At 49.5% G+C, this 13,213-nt stretch overlaps 2 protein-coding genes across 2 annotated transcripts in view; both read left to right on the forward strand.

Moving 5' to 3' along the window:
* Positions 1 to 1,023, forward strand: part of LOC119374338 (U4/U6.U5 tri-snRNP-associated protein 1) — a 32,412-nt gene extending 31,389 nt beyond the window's left edge. Inside the window, exon 19 of the mRNA XM_049410980.1 lies at positions 789 to 1,023. Within this exon, the coding sequence (XP_049266937.1) occupies positions 789 to 1,008 (220 nt within the window). The 3' untranslated portion in view covers positions 1,009 to 1,023. The remainder of the gene's footprint in view (positions 1 to 788) is intronic.
* Positions 1,024 to 8,739: 7,716 nt separating this feature from the next.
* LOC119375055 (protein Skeletor, isoforms B/C-like) overlaps positions 8,740 to 13,213 on the forward strand; it is a 44,581-nt gene continuing 40,107 nt past the window's right edge. The window contains exons 1-2 of the mRNA XM_049411136.1: positions 8,740 to 8,794; positions 11,487 to 11,630. Coding sequence (XP_049267093.1) covers positions 8,740 to 8,794; positions 11,487 to 11,630 — 199 coding nt within the window. The remainder of the gene's footprint in view (positions 8,795 to 11,486; positions 11,631 to 13,213) is intronic.

Here is a 13,213-nt window from a genome sequence, read left to right on the forward strand (position 1 = left end):
ATATATATATATATATATATATATATATATATATATATATATATATATATATATATATATATATATATATATATATATATATATATATATATATATATATATATATATATATATATATATATATATATGCGTGCGTGAGTGTGTGTGTAGAGATAGAATTTGGTTAGCAGTGCTTAATAGCATTATAGAACAAGTATAGTTACTTCCACGTAGCATACACTGGGACAACCACACATATACTTGATATGCACGTAACAGTATTGCAAGCAACACTTCTTATACATTACCCACACAATTTTATGCATGAATACAATTCTAGGAGGTGCTCACTAATAGCGTTTTTTAAATTTAGGTAAGAGTGAATGCACCTTTTCTTTTTCGTAATAAGTACTGCACTTTCTTGCACATATTCAAGTCTACGTATCTTATATTTTATCTTGTTCGCTCCTAGTCGAAGTAGTGTTTCTAGTGCATTGTTATTATTATTACTAGAGACCGGATTTTAGGCAAATGCCTTTTTTGTTCCTTGCGCTCCTATCGTGCACTTTGATATATGAGCATGAATTAGAGGTTAAGAAGGGCTTTTATAGTGTTTTTATAGTGCCTATAAATGCCTATTTTTGGGGTTCGTGCCTAAATGCCTATAAGTGCCTATAAATGCCTATTTTCAAAAACGGCGCTTATATGAGCACTATTTAACCTCAAATTTCGCTTTCAAGTGCAGTTTGAAACCGTTATTCATGTTACCGGGCAATATTGACCTTTTAAAACTCTATGTGGTTCAACAGTAGCCCTCTAGTTCAACCAACTTCGGGAAAAACAACCGCTAGCAGCAGTGAACCTGAATGGAAGCCCGTCTCAGCGTCTGCAGGCGAATGGGGAGAGAGAAATGAAGATGGGAATCAGAAAGAAGAAGTAGAGTGGCGTCCATTGCCGAGGACGTGGCGGGTGGCTTGTACAGCCGGTTGTCCAGTACAGAGTGCCCAAGGAAGTCAAGAAGAGCCTTGAAGACCTGCGTGTGGTGGTGGGCAGGGAACAGGAGGTCCCTCTGTGCAGCCGCGGGAAGGTGGAGAACGAATGCGAAACCGTGCAGTGCCGTCAGGGGTAAGGAAGGTTTGGATCAAAATAAATAAGTGTGATGCACACGCGGCTATTGTTTTCTTTGCAATTTACTTCTGAAAAAGCCGCTCCGAGCTCACATGAGAAATTGTAGTTAGCCACTGGGCGTTGTTACGTGCCCAATGAAGAGCGTTTTACCACAAGAATGTTTTAAATTGGTTCATTATGAGCCGAGAAACCGTGATGCAAGAAGGCGATCTTGAAATCCTTGTCACTAGCCCCGTGTATCCGCGTTGACGAGCCGTGTCGTTTCGGCGTTCGTTTCTGTGGGATGGACTCCTCAGTGCGCACACGTTTGGAGAGGCTGGCTCGGATCACGTATCGTTACACCGCATCGCACAGCTAGAACTGCTGTAAGGGACGATGGACCAAAAAGGCACCGAAAAGGCGCCAAGCGTTGTCGGGGCTGCACTGTAAACGAAAATTAGCCGAGATGGGAGCTTTTCCAGCATATGAGCCCCTAAAACCCCCATGCCCCAATCATTTACTCCGTGGTAGCGGGGTGAAGTCGGCACATGTCGTCGTAAAACGCCCCTTGCTTAATGAGGGAGTTTATGAACGACATGACCTTGTTAAACTCCCCACGGAGTTTTAGATCACGTGGTTAGAAACTCCCTATGGGAGTTTTAGAAACCATTTTTGGTCGTGATGTGCGTGCGTGTGTGAATGTGCGTGTGTGTACAGGCATCTGTTTGCAGCGACGATTTGCAGCGAGGATTTGCAACGGCCGGTTGGTTTGTGTAGACGTGTAGGACTATTTTCTCCACTGAACCGTTCTGGTCAGAGACAAGTTCAACTCGCGCCAGCGTCCGACCGCGAACACATCGAGCTGGCTGTCCCGTGTTTGTTCTCCCGTCAAGCGGCAGTGCCCATGCACACGAGTGCAAGCCTCCGACACGCCACGGATACCTCGCTTCAACGTGCCGAGTTACGAAGAACTGCGAAGAATAGTTTCATCGGTAACAAAAGTAAGCTGTTGCGATCGTCAGCGGGTTGTTTCTGGAGTTTCACCGGCTAAAACTTCGAAGCAGTAAGAAGTAGGCTTCGCTACGTCGTCGGCATCAAGCCGGCCGGCGGCCGGTGTGAGAGCTGCGCCGGCGACGCGCTCGCCCCGACCACCGGCAACGCTTGCTTCTCGGAGTGTCACCGAACCGATGTTCCACCGGCTGCAACTTCTAAGCGGTAAGAAGGCTTCGCTACGTCGTCGGTACCAATCCGGCGGCGCGTAGTGAACTCGCACAGCTACACCGGTCGCCATGGCGAGTTCTGTGTATAGCTCGCACCGGCCACCGGTGAAGCAAAGATTATGTTTCACAGAAAATAAAAGCTGCTGGAATGAGTAAGTTTAAATTGTCTCTTTGCGCCATGCAACCACCGTTGTCAAATGTATAGCGAGAAGGCGAGCGCCGATACGAGATAGATTGAACTACAGTGTACTAGACTGAACCAACATGCGGCCGCCGCTGCACTGCGAGCAACAGGAACCGCGACTACGAGCCGTCTCGTTCGTTGTAAGTGCATCGCTCCGTAGCTTAACGCGGATAGCGGACACCTGTTTTTTATTGTGTGTGTAAAATAACGGCGACGAAAACTGCACAGCAGCAAGCATTTTGTGATCGCGAGCTGCTGTTCGTCGTATAGCCGTGCCGTACTCCTGCGAGAGGCCTAGCGACGCCGTCGGCAACAACGCGGTATACCGGCGGCGCGGCGCGGTTCTTCGTCGGTGTTGCTGAATGTGTGCTGCTGAAGCGTTCGTGCACTGCCGCTCGTGGTTCGTGTACGATTAGGTGCATTTTACGGACTCACGCACTGTACTGCTAAGGCGGATACATCCCATGCGACAGAGTGCCAGCTGATAATCAAAATTCGCTAATTAAAAAGGCGTTGAATGTTAAGCGGGTTTACAGTAAAAGACGGGTGTACCTCAGTAGTATCTATAAGCCCACCACAAATATACACGTACGCCATGAATGTTTGGTGCATAATTACGCGGAAAAGGAGTGTCCCATCCGAGCTACATTGGAGGTCAAGATGTGGTGCCTATATATACTCGGTGACCAAAGTTTGATTGTGAAGCGCGGGGCGAGCGGTTGTCAGTTTGAGTGTTGTATTACTTTGCGAATGTTGTGTGCATGTTTGTGTACGTGTGATCGAATTTGCGTGTTTCGGTGCTAATTTAATTAAAGATTCTCTGGTGCATGGTGCGACAGCGAAAAGCATTTTTTTTTCGATGGTTATAAAAATTTACTCCCATACTTACCTGGAAAAGCTCCCCTATGGATGTAAACAAACCCCCCTCAGTCCATCCAAAACCTCCGTCCTTAAGGGGGGTAAATTTTTTACTCCCCTGGACGGAGTATATAAAACCCCCATCGGGGCGTGCGCTAGAGGACAAGTCCATTTACTCCCATCTCGGCTTTTTTTTGCTTACAGTGTGGCATTGGCACGACGCGGCAATGGCGAGAACACGAACGCATGCGGAATTGCGGCAGATAAGTCTGGCATCTCGCTGCGATTAGAAGTAAAAAAAAAGATACAAAATTGCCGAAGTTGCGCTAAGCCGAGCAAAGCTCGAAACAGCGAAACTGGACCATTCTGAAGACTAAGATGGTTGCTTCTAGGTTGTATCTAGTCTTAGCTAGTTGATGCAGTTTGTTCCCTAGGTTGCTTCTAGGTCGTTGCAAGGTTTAGCTAGGTGATTCTGGGTTGTTTCTACGTTGAACCTCAGCGTACAGAGGTTCGAGTTAAACCAGACTGTAACAGACACGACACGGATGTCGAAACTCCCGAGACAGAACCTCGCGCTGAAACCAAGCGTTTGCAACTCTCAGATCTACGGGCACTGTCGTTGACGTCGGCCTTCCATCGCTTCGGGGTCTTCTCGCAGCCGCCGTGGCCTTTCCCGTTCCCTGATTATGAGACGTGTCTTCGGCTCGCCGCCATCGCTTCTCAGCCATTTGTTGGGCTAAATGTTGCCTTCTTCATCTTTAGTTGACGAGTGGTGGGATTTACCCAATTTCTGTGGCACATACCCGTTTATGATGGTGATAGTTTTCTGATTGGCACATATCCGTTTTCTGGTAGGCCACACACATTACGGCTAGCCTGAACAGCTTCGCTGTTAAATTCCGTTTCTGTGTTTTATTATTTCTCTTAAAGGCCAACTCCGGCGATTTTTCGAGGTCGATGGATCTCAAGGAATTCACTGGGTGCGTTCCTTTGCACGTTTCCGTCATTTATGCTAAATTACAGGCTTGAGACATGCGCAGATTGTTTGCGAATGAATTTTAAAGATTGTCTGCAAACGCCTTCCTGGCTTCCCACAATTATTGCCAACATTGCGTCTGTGACGTCAGTATTGGGGAGGCGGCGGAAGTGACGCAGCCGAGGGCACCGCTAACTTCGGCCGCTACAGCGAGCGTCTGCTGTGCTGGCCGAGACACTGTCATTATTAGACGCGGCACTGTCAGTCGCAGACATTACAGCTGATGCGCGGCGTGCTCACCTCTCCACTGTGCGCCTGCTAGTCCCGGCTGTCACAGTTTTCATACTCCGCGCCGGCGTGACCGGCATGCCTTGCACGACTTCCGGTTCGTTCGTAACAACGCTTACGTCATACGTAGACTACAGATTGGGTTTCGGTATTGCGCTTTTTAGCTTATTTAAAATTATTCTCCAATTTGCCGAGTATTTCTGCTATCGGGCCCGTACAGGAGCGTCTCAGGAACATAAAAGCACCATTACTTTGACATGGCCAAAAAATCGGCGATTTTTTGGCCATTTTTTGGCGATTTTCCGGCCAGCCATCTACCGCATTGAGCCATTATGGATATTACCGCATTGCATCCATAAAACGCACTAAACATCGACACGATAAAGTTTTGGGGGGTGTGCACACCCATATGCCTGCCCCGTCAAGTCCTTTTGTCTATCGTCCGAACATCGTGAAGCGTGAACATCTACAAGTATCGATGCCTACCAACTCGCTCGAGCTTCTATTCCAATGCCGACCTAAGGTCGGACCGTAAGCAACCTGCTAAGGTGCCATGGAGTGTTGTCGACGTGCCTGGTAAGCCCTCGATATGCCTTTTTTTTTTACACAAGGTCGTCGGTCCACCTCGTAACCTCACAGCAAGAAAAGATGCAGCGTAGGCAGCTGACTGCTTCGCATGAAATCGGTTTCCACAATGCATGCGATCATTCGGAGTTTTTCTTTAGATATACCCGTGAACTGAACGTCAGATGCAGAGGCGTTGGGGCGTGGTTTTATTTGTTTTGTGCTAAGCACAGGCGTTCGCGCCGGCACGTCTGCGGGGGGTGAGAAGTGTAGCACCAAACTTTTCCAGGTTGTCTGACCAAGAAAGCTGCACCAGTGAACCCCAAAGTCACACACTCTCTTATGGTGCGTAGCACTTTAGGGGCCTGGCTTGTCGTCCATCAAGTATCTCATGTCGCATGGTTGCGCTCAAAATCAAATGGTCAATACAGGCCTACACGGCAGCAATACTCAAAACCGGATTAAAATAAACGAACAAGGTCTAAAATAACATTGTTACGGCGCCTCTGGAGCGAGAAAGAGAAGCTGTGGGAGAAGACGACGAGGACTTTGTTGTTGCTTCCGTAGGCTCACTCCATCCAGTGCTCCGCCGCTGAGCGTTCTCAATAAACGCCTCCTGACTCGTAACAATATAATTAACAGAATTAACCTGGAAGTAATCGCAATAATTAACTTAATATCGCTAAAAAACGCTTCGGAAACATGCGGCTCACAGCCTGCGCCGCGCAAGGGAGGGCGCCACCGCCTCGCAGGAGCGAGCGAGGTTCCCACTCCCGTTTCTTATCAATAAAGTTTATTCTTCCGCCTTGCTCCTCCCGCCTGTGCTTCTCCGGTGCTTCATCGCTACCTCTGAAAGGGGAAACAATCTGACGGAACTCGCTGCAGACGACACGTATCTCAATTGCCGTATACCAAGCAGGAACTTGATAAAGCGCAGCAAAAAGTAGCGCGCATGTCGCACACCGAGTTTGCGAATCTATCACTAACAAGATTATACTCGTGCCAGGGAAACCGTGCATGCTTACCTGAAACACTGACGCCATCGGCGGTTTGGTTACACATAAGTGGGAACACTACGAGAGGGAATCGGTGGGTGCCCGTGCTACGCACTTACTAATTCCTCAGGTTTCATAGTAGTGGAGCTGCATTTAGCGCAGGATTTAGAACTACTACAATCGCTACACAAGAACGAGTTGCTTTTTAACAAATACGCTGTTTAAGCTCGCCGTGATTTGTCTGTCGGAAACAGAAATGATAATCATCATGAACTGGCACGCGTTCTCTACATCTTCTTCTTCATCTTCATCTTCGTCCTCTTCTGCTTCGCTCCCAGAACACGTGCGCCGATTTCTCAGGCGTGGCCTGTAATAACACTGATGGGTGAGAGAACGTGTACAGAGAAAGAGAGAGAGAAAGGAAAGAGAAATTCTTGCCGAAAAAAATTCTTCACGAGGCGGGATTCGTACACGCGTACCCTCAATCCGAATGCGAGCGGCCTAAACACCCGGCTATCCAGGCAAGCTAGTAGAGCGCAGCATAGCCTTGTATGTATAGTGTAGCAAGGGGGTGGGAAAGGGAAGTGAGCGTGAAGGTGACGAAGATGGAAAGGAAGAGGGGAGAGTAAAACATAGCATAGAAAGAATGACAGAGAGAAAGAAATGCAGAAAGAGAAAAAGAGACAGAGACAAAAAATAGAGCGACAGAGAAAAAGGATAGGAAGGAGGAGGAAGCAAGCGAGAAATAGAGAGAGATGGAGAGAGAGAAAGTGATGAACAAGGAAGAAAGATGGAAGGAGCAAGAAATAGAAAGAAATAGAGATAGAGAGATAAATAGAAATTAACAAAGAAAAAAAGATAGAAAAAACAGAGAGAAGAAAGAAATAGAGGAAGAAATAAAGAGAAAATTTGCAACAGCCTTTTTAGCATTGCACCTCCAGTTGTTGTTGTTGTGTCCCTACACATGGCTAATGCCAACGCTGGGGGATGTTGTGCAAGCTACGCTATTTTTTCTTCTCAGTCGACTGTATTGATCCTCCCCCTCCTCCTCAATATATATATCAAAACGTTTATTGAGGAAAAAAAAAGAAAAGAAAAAAGTGTTTAGGGAGCGGGTGGGTGGGGCCCCTATTCCAGGGCTCCACTGGCTTGAGCGGCCCGCCGCGCCTGGTCGAGGAGTGCTAGTTGCACCACCCGATCCCCGCTGGCGAGCAAAGTCTCCCACTGCTCCCTTCCGGAAATTTTGCCGGCTATTTGCGGCGAGTTAATTTCGGGTGGCCTGTTCTGGCAATCCCACGTTATGTGGGCGAGAGTGGGCCTGCCTCCGCACCACGGACAGCTATCGCTGTACATTGTGGGGTGAATGGCATGTTTCAAAGAAAGGTTCGGATATGTATGTGTTTGTATACGGCGCCAGTCGTAAGAGTCCCGCCCGGATAGATCAGGGTGGGGTGGACTGTACTGTCGTCGCTCAAGCCGTTGGTGCTCAAGGATGTCTCGCGGTAAGGTTTTCTGCATCCAACGTAGTTTCGCACTGCCGCCCTGAAGGACCGCAATAAAGTTGTTTATCCATTCATCCATCCATCCCGAAACGGCTCACCTTTGCGATGACGTCATCATGTGACATCATGATGACGTCATTACGTGATGACATTTTTGCATTCTCGTGTTGACGCCGCCGATGATCACTTTTCGCGTTTTATTAGGCATCTAAGGCTTTCGCCTTAAGGGACTGACAACCAATTTTTAGGGCACCTATTTTCTTTAGCGCAACGGAAAGCTAACTGGTCAGAGTGTCTAGCCAGGGAATGGCAACGCGGAAAACGCCATCAAACATTTTTAACTAGAATGTTTCTATCTGCGGCGAATATGAAGATTTATACACACTTGACAACACATGCTGCAAACGGTGAGCGCGAGAGCGTTTCGTGTTCGAGCGCGGCGGTTTACTGCGCATGCGTGCACACCGCGCGCATGCGCCGCGTTTGGACATGGGCCACTGACGGCCGCGAAGGCAGCGCTGCTTCTGACCGTGCAACTCATTTTACCTCGTAGGCAGCACACAACAAAGCGGGGATAGATAATAATATACATACTCTATTTTTGAGGACCAATTATGGCGCGCATGACAGCATCAGACTACGTGACTATATATACGCACACCAAAGTGACCGACTTCATAATTCAGCTTCAAGGCTCTTCCGCTAGGCTGCGCGACATACCGGTTTTTCTAACCTTTAAACACAATTTAATATTATAAATCCTACTCACAACGCGAAAAGGATGCTGGAATCTGTCACTATACACTTCATGGTCTTTTCATTTCTACCAGGATCTAATCGCACGTTTTGTCCAGTTGTCGGTCTCATTAATATATGCGAGCGAACATCGACAACACGACGGTGAAAGTAATTAAGGCACGCTCAGTAGCTTCATTATGATCGTCATTGAACTATTTGCACGAGAGGGCACGGCCGAAGTGCTCGAGGGAGCGTGGGCGCGAGAGTGCGTGACAGAAGAAGAAAGAGGGCGAAACATATGGTCGCGTAGCGCGGTCACCTGCCCGTCATGGTTGCCCAGACACCGATGATCCTGCTCCTTGTCTGCGCTCTCGTTTGCCAAGGTAGGTGGACCACCCTTCTGTCCCGCCTTCCAGATCAAGAGACGTAGACACTATCGGGACTGGACCCGCAGTAGCGTCCAGGAACACCACTTTATTCATAGGCTTAACATCAATACCAGCGACCAGGGGCGTGCATGTGGATATATACACGCATACACACAAACACACGCACGAACATACAAAAAGGATGGGATCTTGCGTTTCCCGAGAAGCAAAGTGCGCTGGGCCGCAACGAATACGAAGCGAATTGGACCGTCTGCGCTCCGCTCAGTCGGGTCGGTGATGGAGTAGAGTAGAGTAGAGTAGAGTAGAGTAGAGTAGAGTAGATCCTATAACTTTGGCACACACCCACGCTGGGGTTGATGGATCCCGGGACAACGAACCTCCTCCCCTCCGCGGCTGCGATGGGCGTTGTGCGTATGCGCATAATCAGGTACACTGACGTTCATTCAAGGTTGACTTGGAGCTCTTTCATTTAGGAATTCTTTAGCGTGCATTGAAAGCACGTACGATTCACGAGAGTCCTTGAATTCATCAGAATGGCGGTTGCTGTGGCCCGGATCGAACACAGGACCTCGATGGTGCTCAACGGCACAACGCCATAGCAACCGAGCAACCACGACGGGTCGGAATATTAGCAATCCGCCTCTTTCATTTTCCTGTGCTGCCCTCTGCCGTTTTGGTAGGGGTTTAGTAGAGGCCGGGACAACCGGTACTGCCAGAAGCAAAGCCTCCGAGATGAGACGTCCCGCGACGTTTCCGCTAGGGGAGAGCGCATGCAAAGCCTCCGAAATGATGAGATGTCTCGCGACTTTTCCGCTAGGAGAGAGCGCATGCGCGGGGGCGCCGTGAAAAAAAAAGCGGATACTGTGACGCACTTCGAAGTTCAAAGACGAGAGAGTGGTTTCTCTCTCGTCTTCACTACCCTTATTACAGGCGCCATCTCCTCCTCGCCACCACAAAACCCGAGGACAATGGTCAGTACTAAGCGTTGAGCCTATCAGGATTTCGCGCTTTTCGGCTACGCGCTGTTATCGGCGCTTGCGCATGTCGAAAACGCACAAAACAAAGTGAAATCAGTCGATCACGCACGATAGCCATGCGAGACAAGGCAGAGCGAGCATGCGACCGTATGGCAAAGTATTTGGACCGTATTTGGACCAATCGAGAGCCTATATATTTCGTCATGACGTCACGACAAGAGACTGCTGGCGTCGCGAATTGTGCCGAAAAGACATGAAACGTCAGGAGAGAATAACGCGCTCGTTCGTTGTGTTTTCAGAGGCTGTTTAGGGGCTCTTTAACAAGGACACGCAACAAAGCAGTCTTCGTTATTCTATAGTCGTATACAACTTAAGAAGGCAGGAGAGGCCCCACCCAGAAGACCGAAGCGCGGCAGCCGATCGCCTCCGCGACTAAAGAAATAGTCCCGCTCATGCACGCGCCGATGTTCTCCGAAGGCGGAGCCCCCGGTCGTCCCGCTCATGACGTCAGTCCCGAGTGCGCGCCCATTGGTGCAGGCTTGTGCTCATCCGCCTTTGAGAAGGAAATACCGCTGCCTTCTAACGTTGTCACCGGAGCTGTTTGAAGCCCTGGGGATCCGTTGTCCACACTTTCTAGCACAGCTGCGAGAGCGAATCCTGACGAGAGGGAGAGCATGGGAGAAGCTAAGCGGTTGAAAGGGAAGGCAACTGTAGCGAGTTGAGCCTAGTAAAGCAAAGGTAGCGATATGAAGAGAGGTGAAAATGGATAGAGAGGATGATGGCAAAGGCAAAGCTATGGCGGGAGGGGAGCAGATGGTGTGTAGAGGAGAGAGCAGGAGCACGATTGGCTGTGCTGGTGAAAGGAGTCGACTGATTGGTTGCGCTCGCTCGAGCACATGTGATGCTGGTGAGAGAGGAGAAAGGGCGCGCCAAGCGTTTATTTCTCTTTCTTCTCTTCTTTTCTCCCACTTCCCCCTACCCCCTAAGGCACTGCGCCGTGCTCCCTATTGGGCTGCAGAAATTAGGTGCCTTCTTCCTTTTCCTTCGAATCACTAATAATAATAAGCATTTGCGAAAGCGGGGGGAAGGCGCGCTGATGCCGTCAGCTCCGCTGTTTAATCAGCCTTCGCTACATTAAAGGGACACTAAAGAAATAGAAAAAAAAAGATTTTTCTCATATGAGTACATTACTCTTCCACAATTCCAAAATTATGACGCATACCGCAAGCAGACACTTAAATAGGCGATAAAATGCTGGTGGTGACGCCACCTTGAAATTCCCGCACCAAACGTCGTGACGTCATAGATTTTGACGGAGTCTACTAGGTTCTACGTAGCTTGTAACCAGTAAAAATAGAGTATACACTGACCTCTGAGCGGGCCGTAGACTTAATATAACAATCATTAGAAAATTTCGTTGAGCCACTGTCGCCAAAATAAGAAAAATACACTTTGAGATCCGTGACGTCACGCGCGGAGATTTCGGCGCGAGATTTGAATGTAAACTTCGACCTCGATTTTCTTCACTATTAATGAACGTATGATGGTGAAATAACGACATTAGAGTTTTCAGAGTACAATTGATCAATGTAAACCGATTCATTGTTTCGCTTTAGTGCCCCTTCAAGTCAATTGAAGATCCGCGTGATTTTTCGTTTTCATCTTCCACCTGCATTTTAATTTTTGTCCCGGCCTACGTACGCCTCCAGGAGCCGCAGCCAGTGCGAAGCCGCTGGATGTCTGGTACCTGGGCAGCCTGGACTCCGGCTTGCACGGCATCAGAGGGAAGGTCTACGCGGCCTCTGGAGACACGCTGGTGCTCAGGGGCTTCAGCTACGACGGTCGAGCGCCAGGTGCGCGCTGCTCTCGTTGTCGCAGTGTTTGAATAACGCTCTCGCGACTACACTCGCTTGCGACCTATAAAAAAATTACACATCATCTCCCCCTACGGGCAACCATGGTGGGATGCGAAATCATCGCGGGGGGTACGCATCGAGTTCCCGTTTCTCTTATCTGACTTATGAGACAGTGGTTGTCGAGGCGTTTGAATTACCACTTGCCGACGCTGACGTTTACGTTCGGCTTCCCGAGCCTTCCTCTGCTCCGCGGCGGTGTCGCTGCCGCTGCAACTAGCGCCGACGTTGACGTTGTTCATGGCGTTTCACACACAGTTGCACAGAGAGAGAATGACGGAAGCAGAGCGAACGCGCGCTTCCGCAGCCTTGCAGCTTCGAGATCCGCTTGCCGGCGTTGTCGTTTACGTTCAGCTTCGCGAGCGTCCATAGCGCCGTTGCGAAGGAGAGTGCAACGGGAGCGAGCGCACGTCGCATTATATACGAGCGCACAGCTGTGGCGGAGAGAGAGGAACGGGAAAGAGGAACGGGAGAGGAGAAACGAAGCGGAGGCAGCGCTCACGCCACCTCCTCCCACCTCACGCGAGGAGAGGGGGGAGAGTTGGCGCATGCGCAGTATGGGTGCGGACGCCGCAGAACGGACACTGCCCCCGAGCATAAGATGCTTTCGCATATAAAATGTAAGCTCCGCCCACAAAAGTGCGGCGCGCTTGCCCTTGACCTGTGAAAGACAGTCGTGCTAGACGGTTTCCGCTCGAACCGTAAGTACTTTTTCTCGGTAATGTAAATACTACGCATTTAAAGAGCTAAAGGTTTGTCGTTACTACCTCGAACATCAAGTTTATCTGAGCAGTGATGTCAGACTCCCTGACAAAATTTACCGGGACGTTCAAGTATCCGACCTAAAACCGGCGACACAAACGTGTCTATATGGGAAAGTCAACTATATCTGAAACAATCGAGAAGTGCTTGACGTCATGAAAATGAGTAAGCGCTATTGGTTGAAGCATATATGCAAATTCTCTCTGTGGGATGGACAGCGATTGGCTGTGGGCGGAGCTGTTCTTCTTCTTAGGTTTTAAAGGGGTCATGAAGCACACCTTGGGCTTGTTGAAAAAACACATCCTGCGGAAAGCTGACACGGCTATGAACTGCTCTGCCAAATACTACAGTCGTGCGCGCCGCGTAAAAGCCACAAGCGGAGCGCGAAGTTGCCGTTTTCCCAGGCGCCCTCTTTTCAAACAGAGGCCGGTTCTCACTCTCGTCGGTGGGCGGGGCGTCTGGCAGTTTACGTCGCAAGGGACATAGCATGCTTATTGGCCGATAGCCGACGTAAATCGAGAGCGGCGTTCGGATCAGATGCGCTTCTTGCCGCGGGGTGCCGCCACTTGCCGGCGCCGCACTCCTCAGTACATGGTAGCCGCACTCGCGCAAGCGAATCACAGCGGGAGAGCGATCGCGTTTCATGACGCGCGCTGGCGTAACTTCTTTCCCCCATGCCATCCCTCCGTGTCTAGCTTCCAGTGCGCTCGTCGGCACGAGAAAAGAGAGAAAGCGCTCGGAGCGTGCGCCAAACCCCCGTA

Source organism: Rhipicephalus sanguineus, chromosome 11, assembly GCF_013339695.2.
Source record: "Rhipicephalus sanguineus isolate Rsan-2018 chromosome 11, BIME_Rsan_1.4, whole genome shotgun sequence".
In the NCBI taxonomy this organism is placed as follows: domain Eukaryota; kingdom Metazoa; phylum Arthropoda; class Arachnida; order Ixodida; family Ixodidae; genus Rhipicephalus; species Rhipicephalus sanguineus.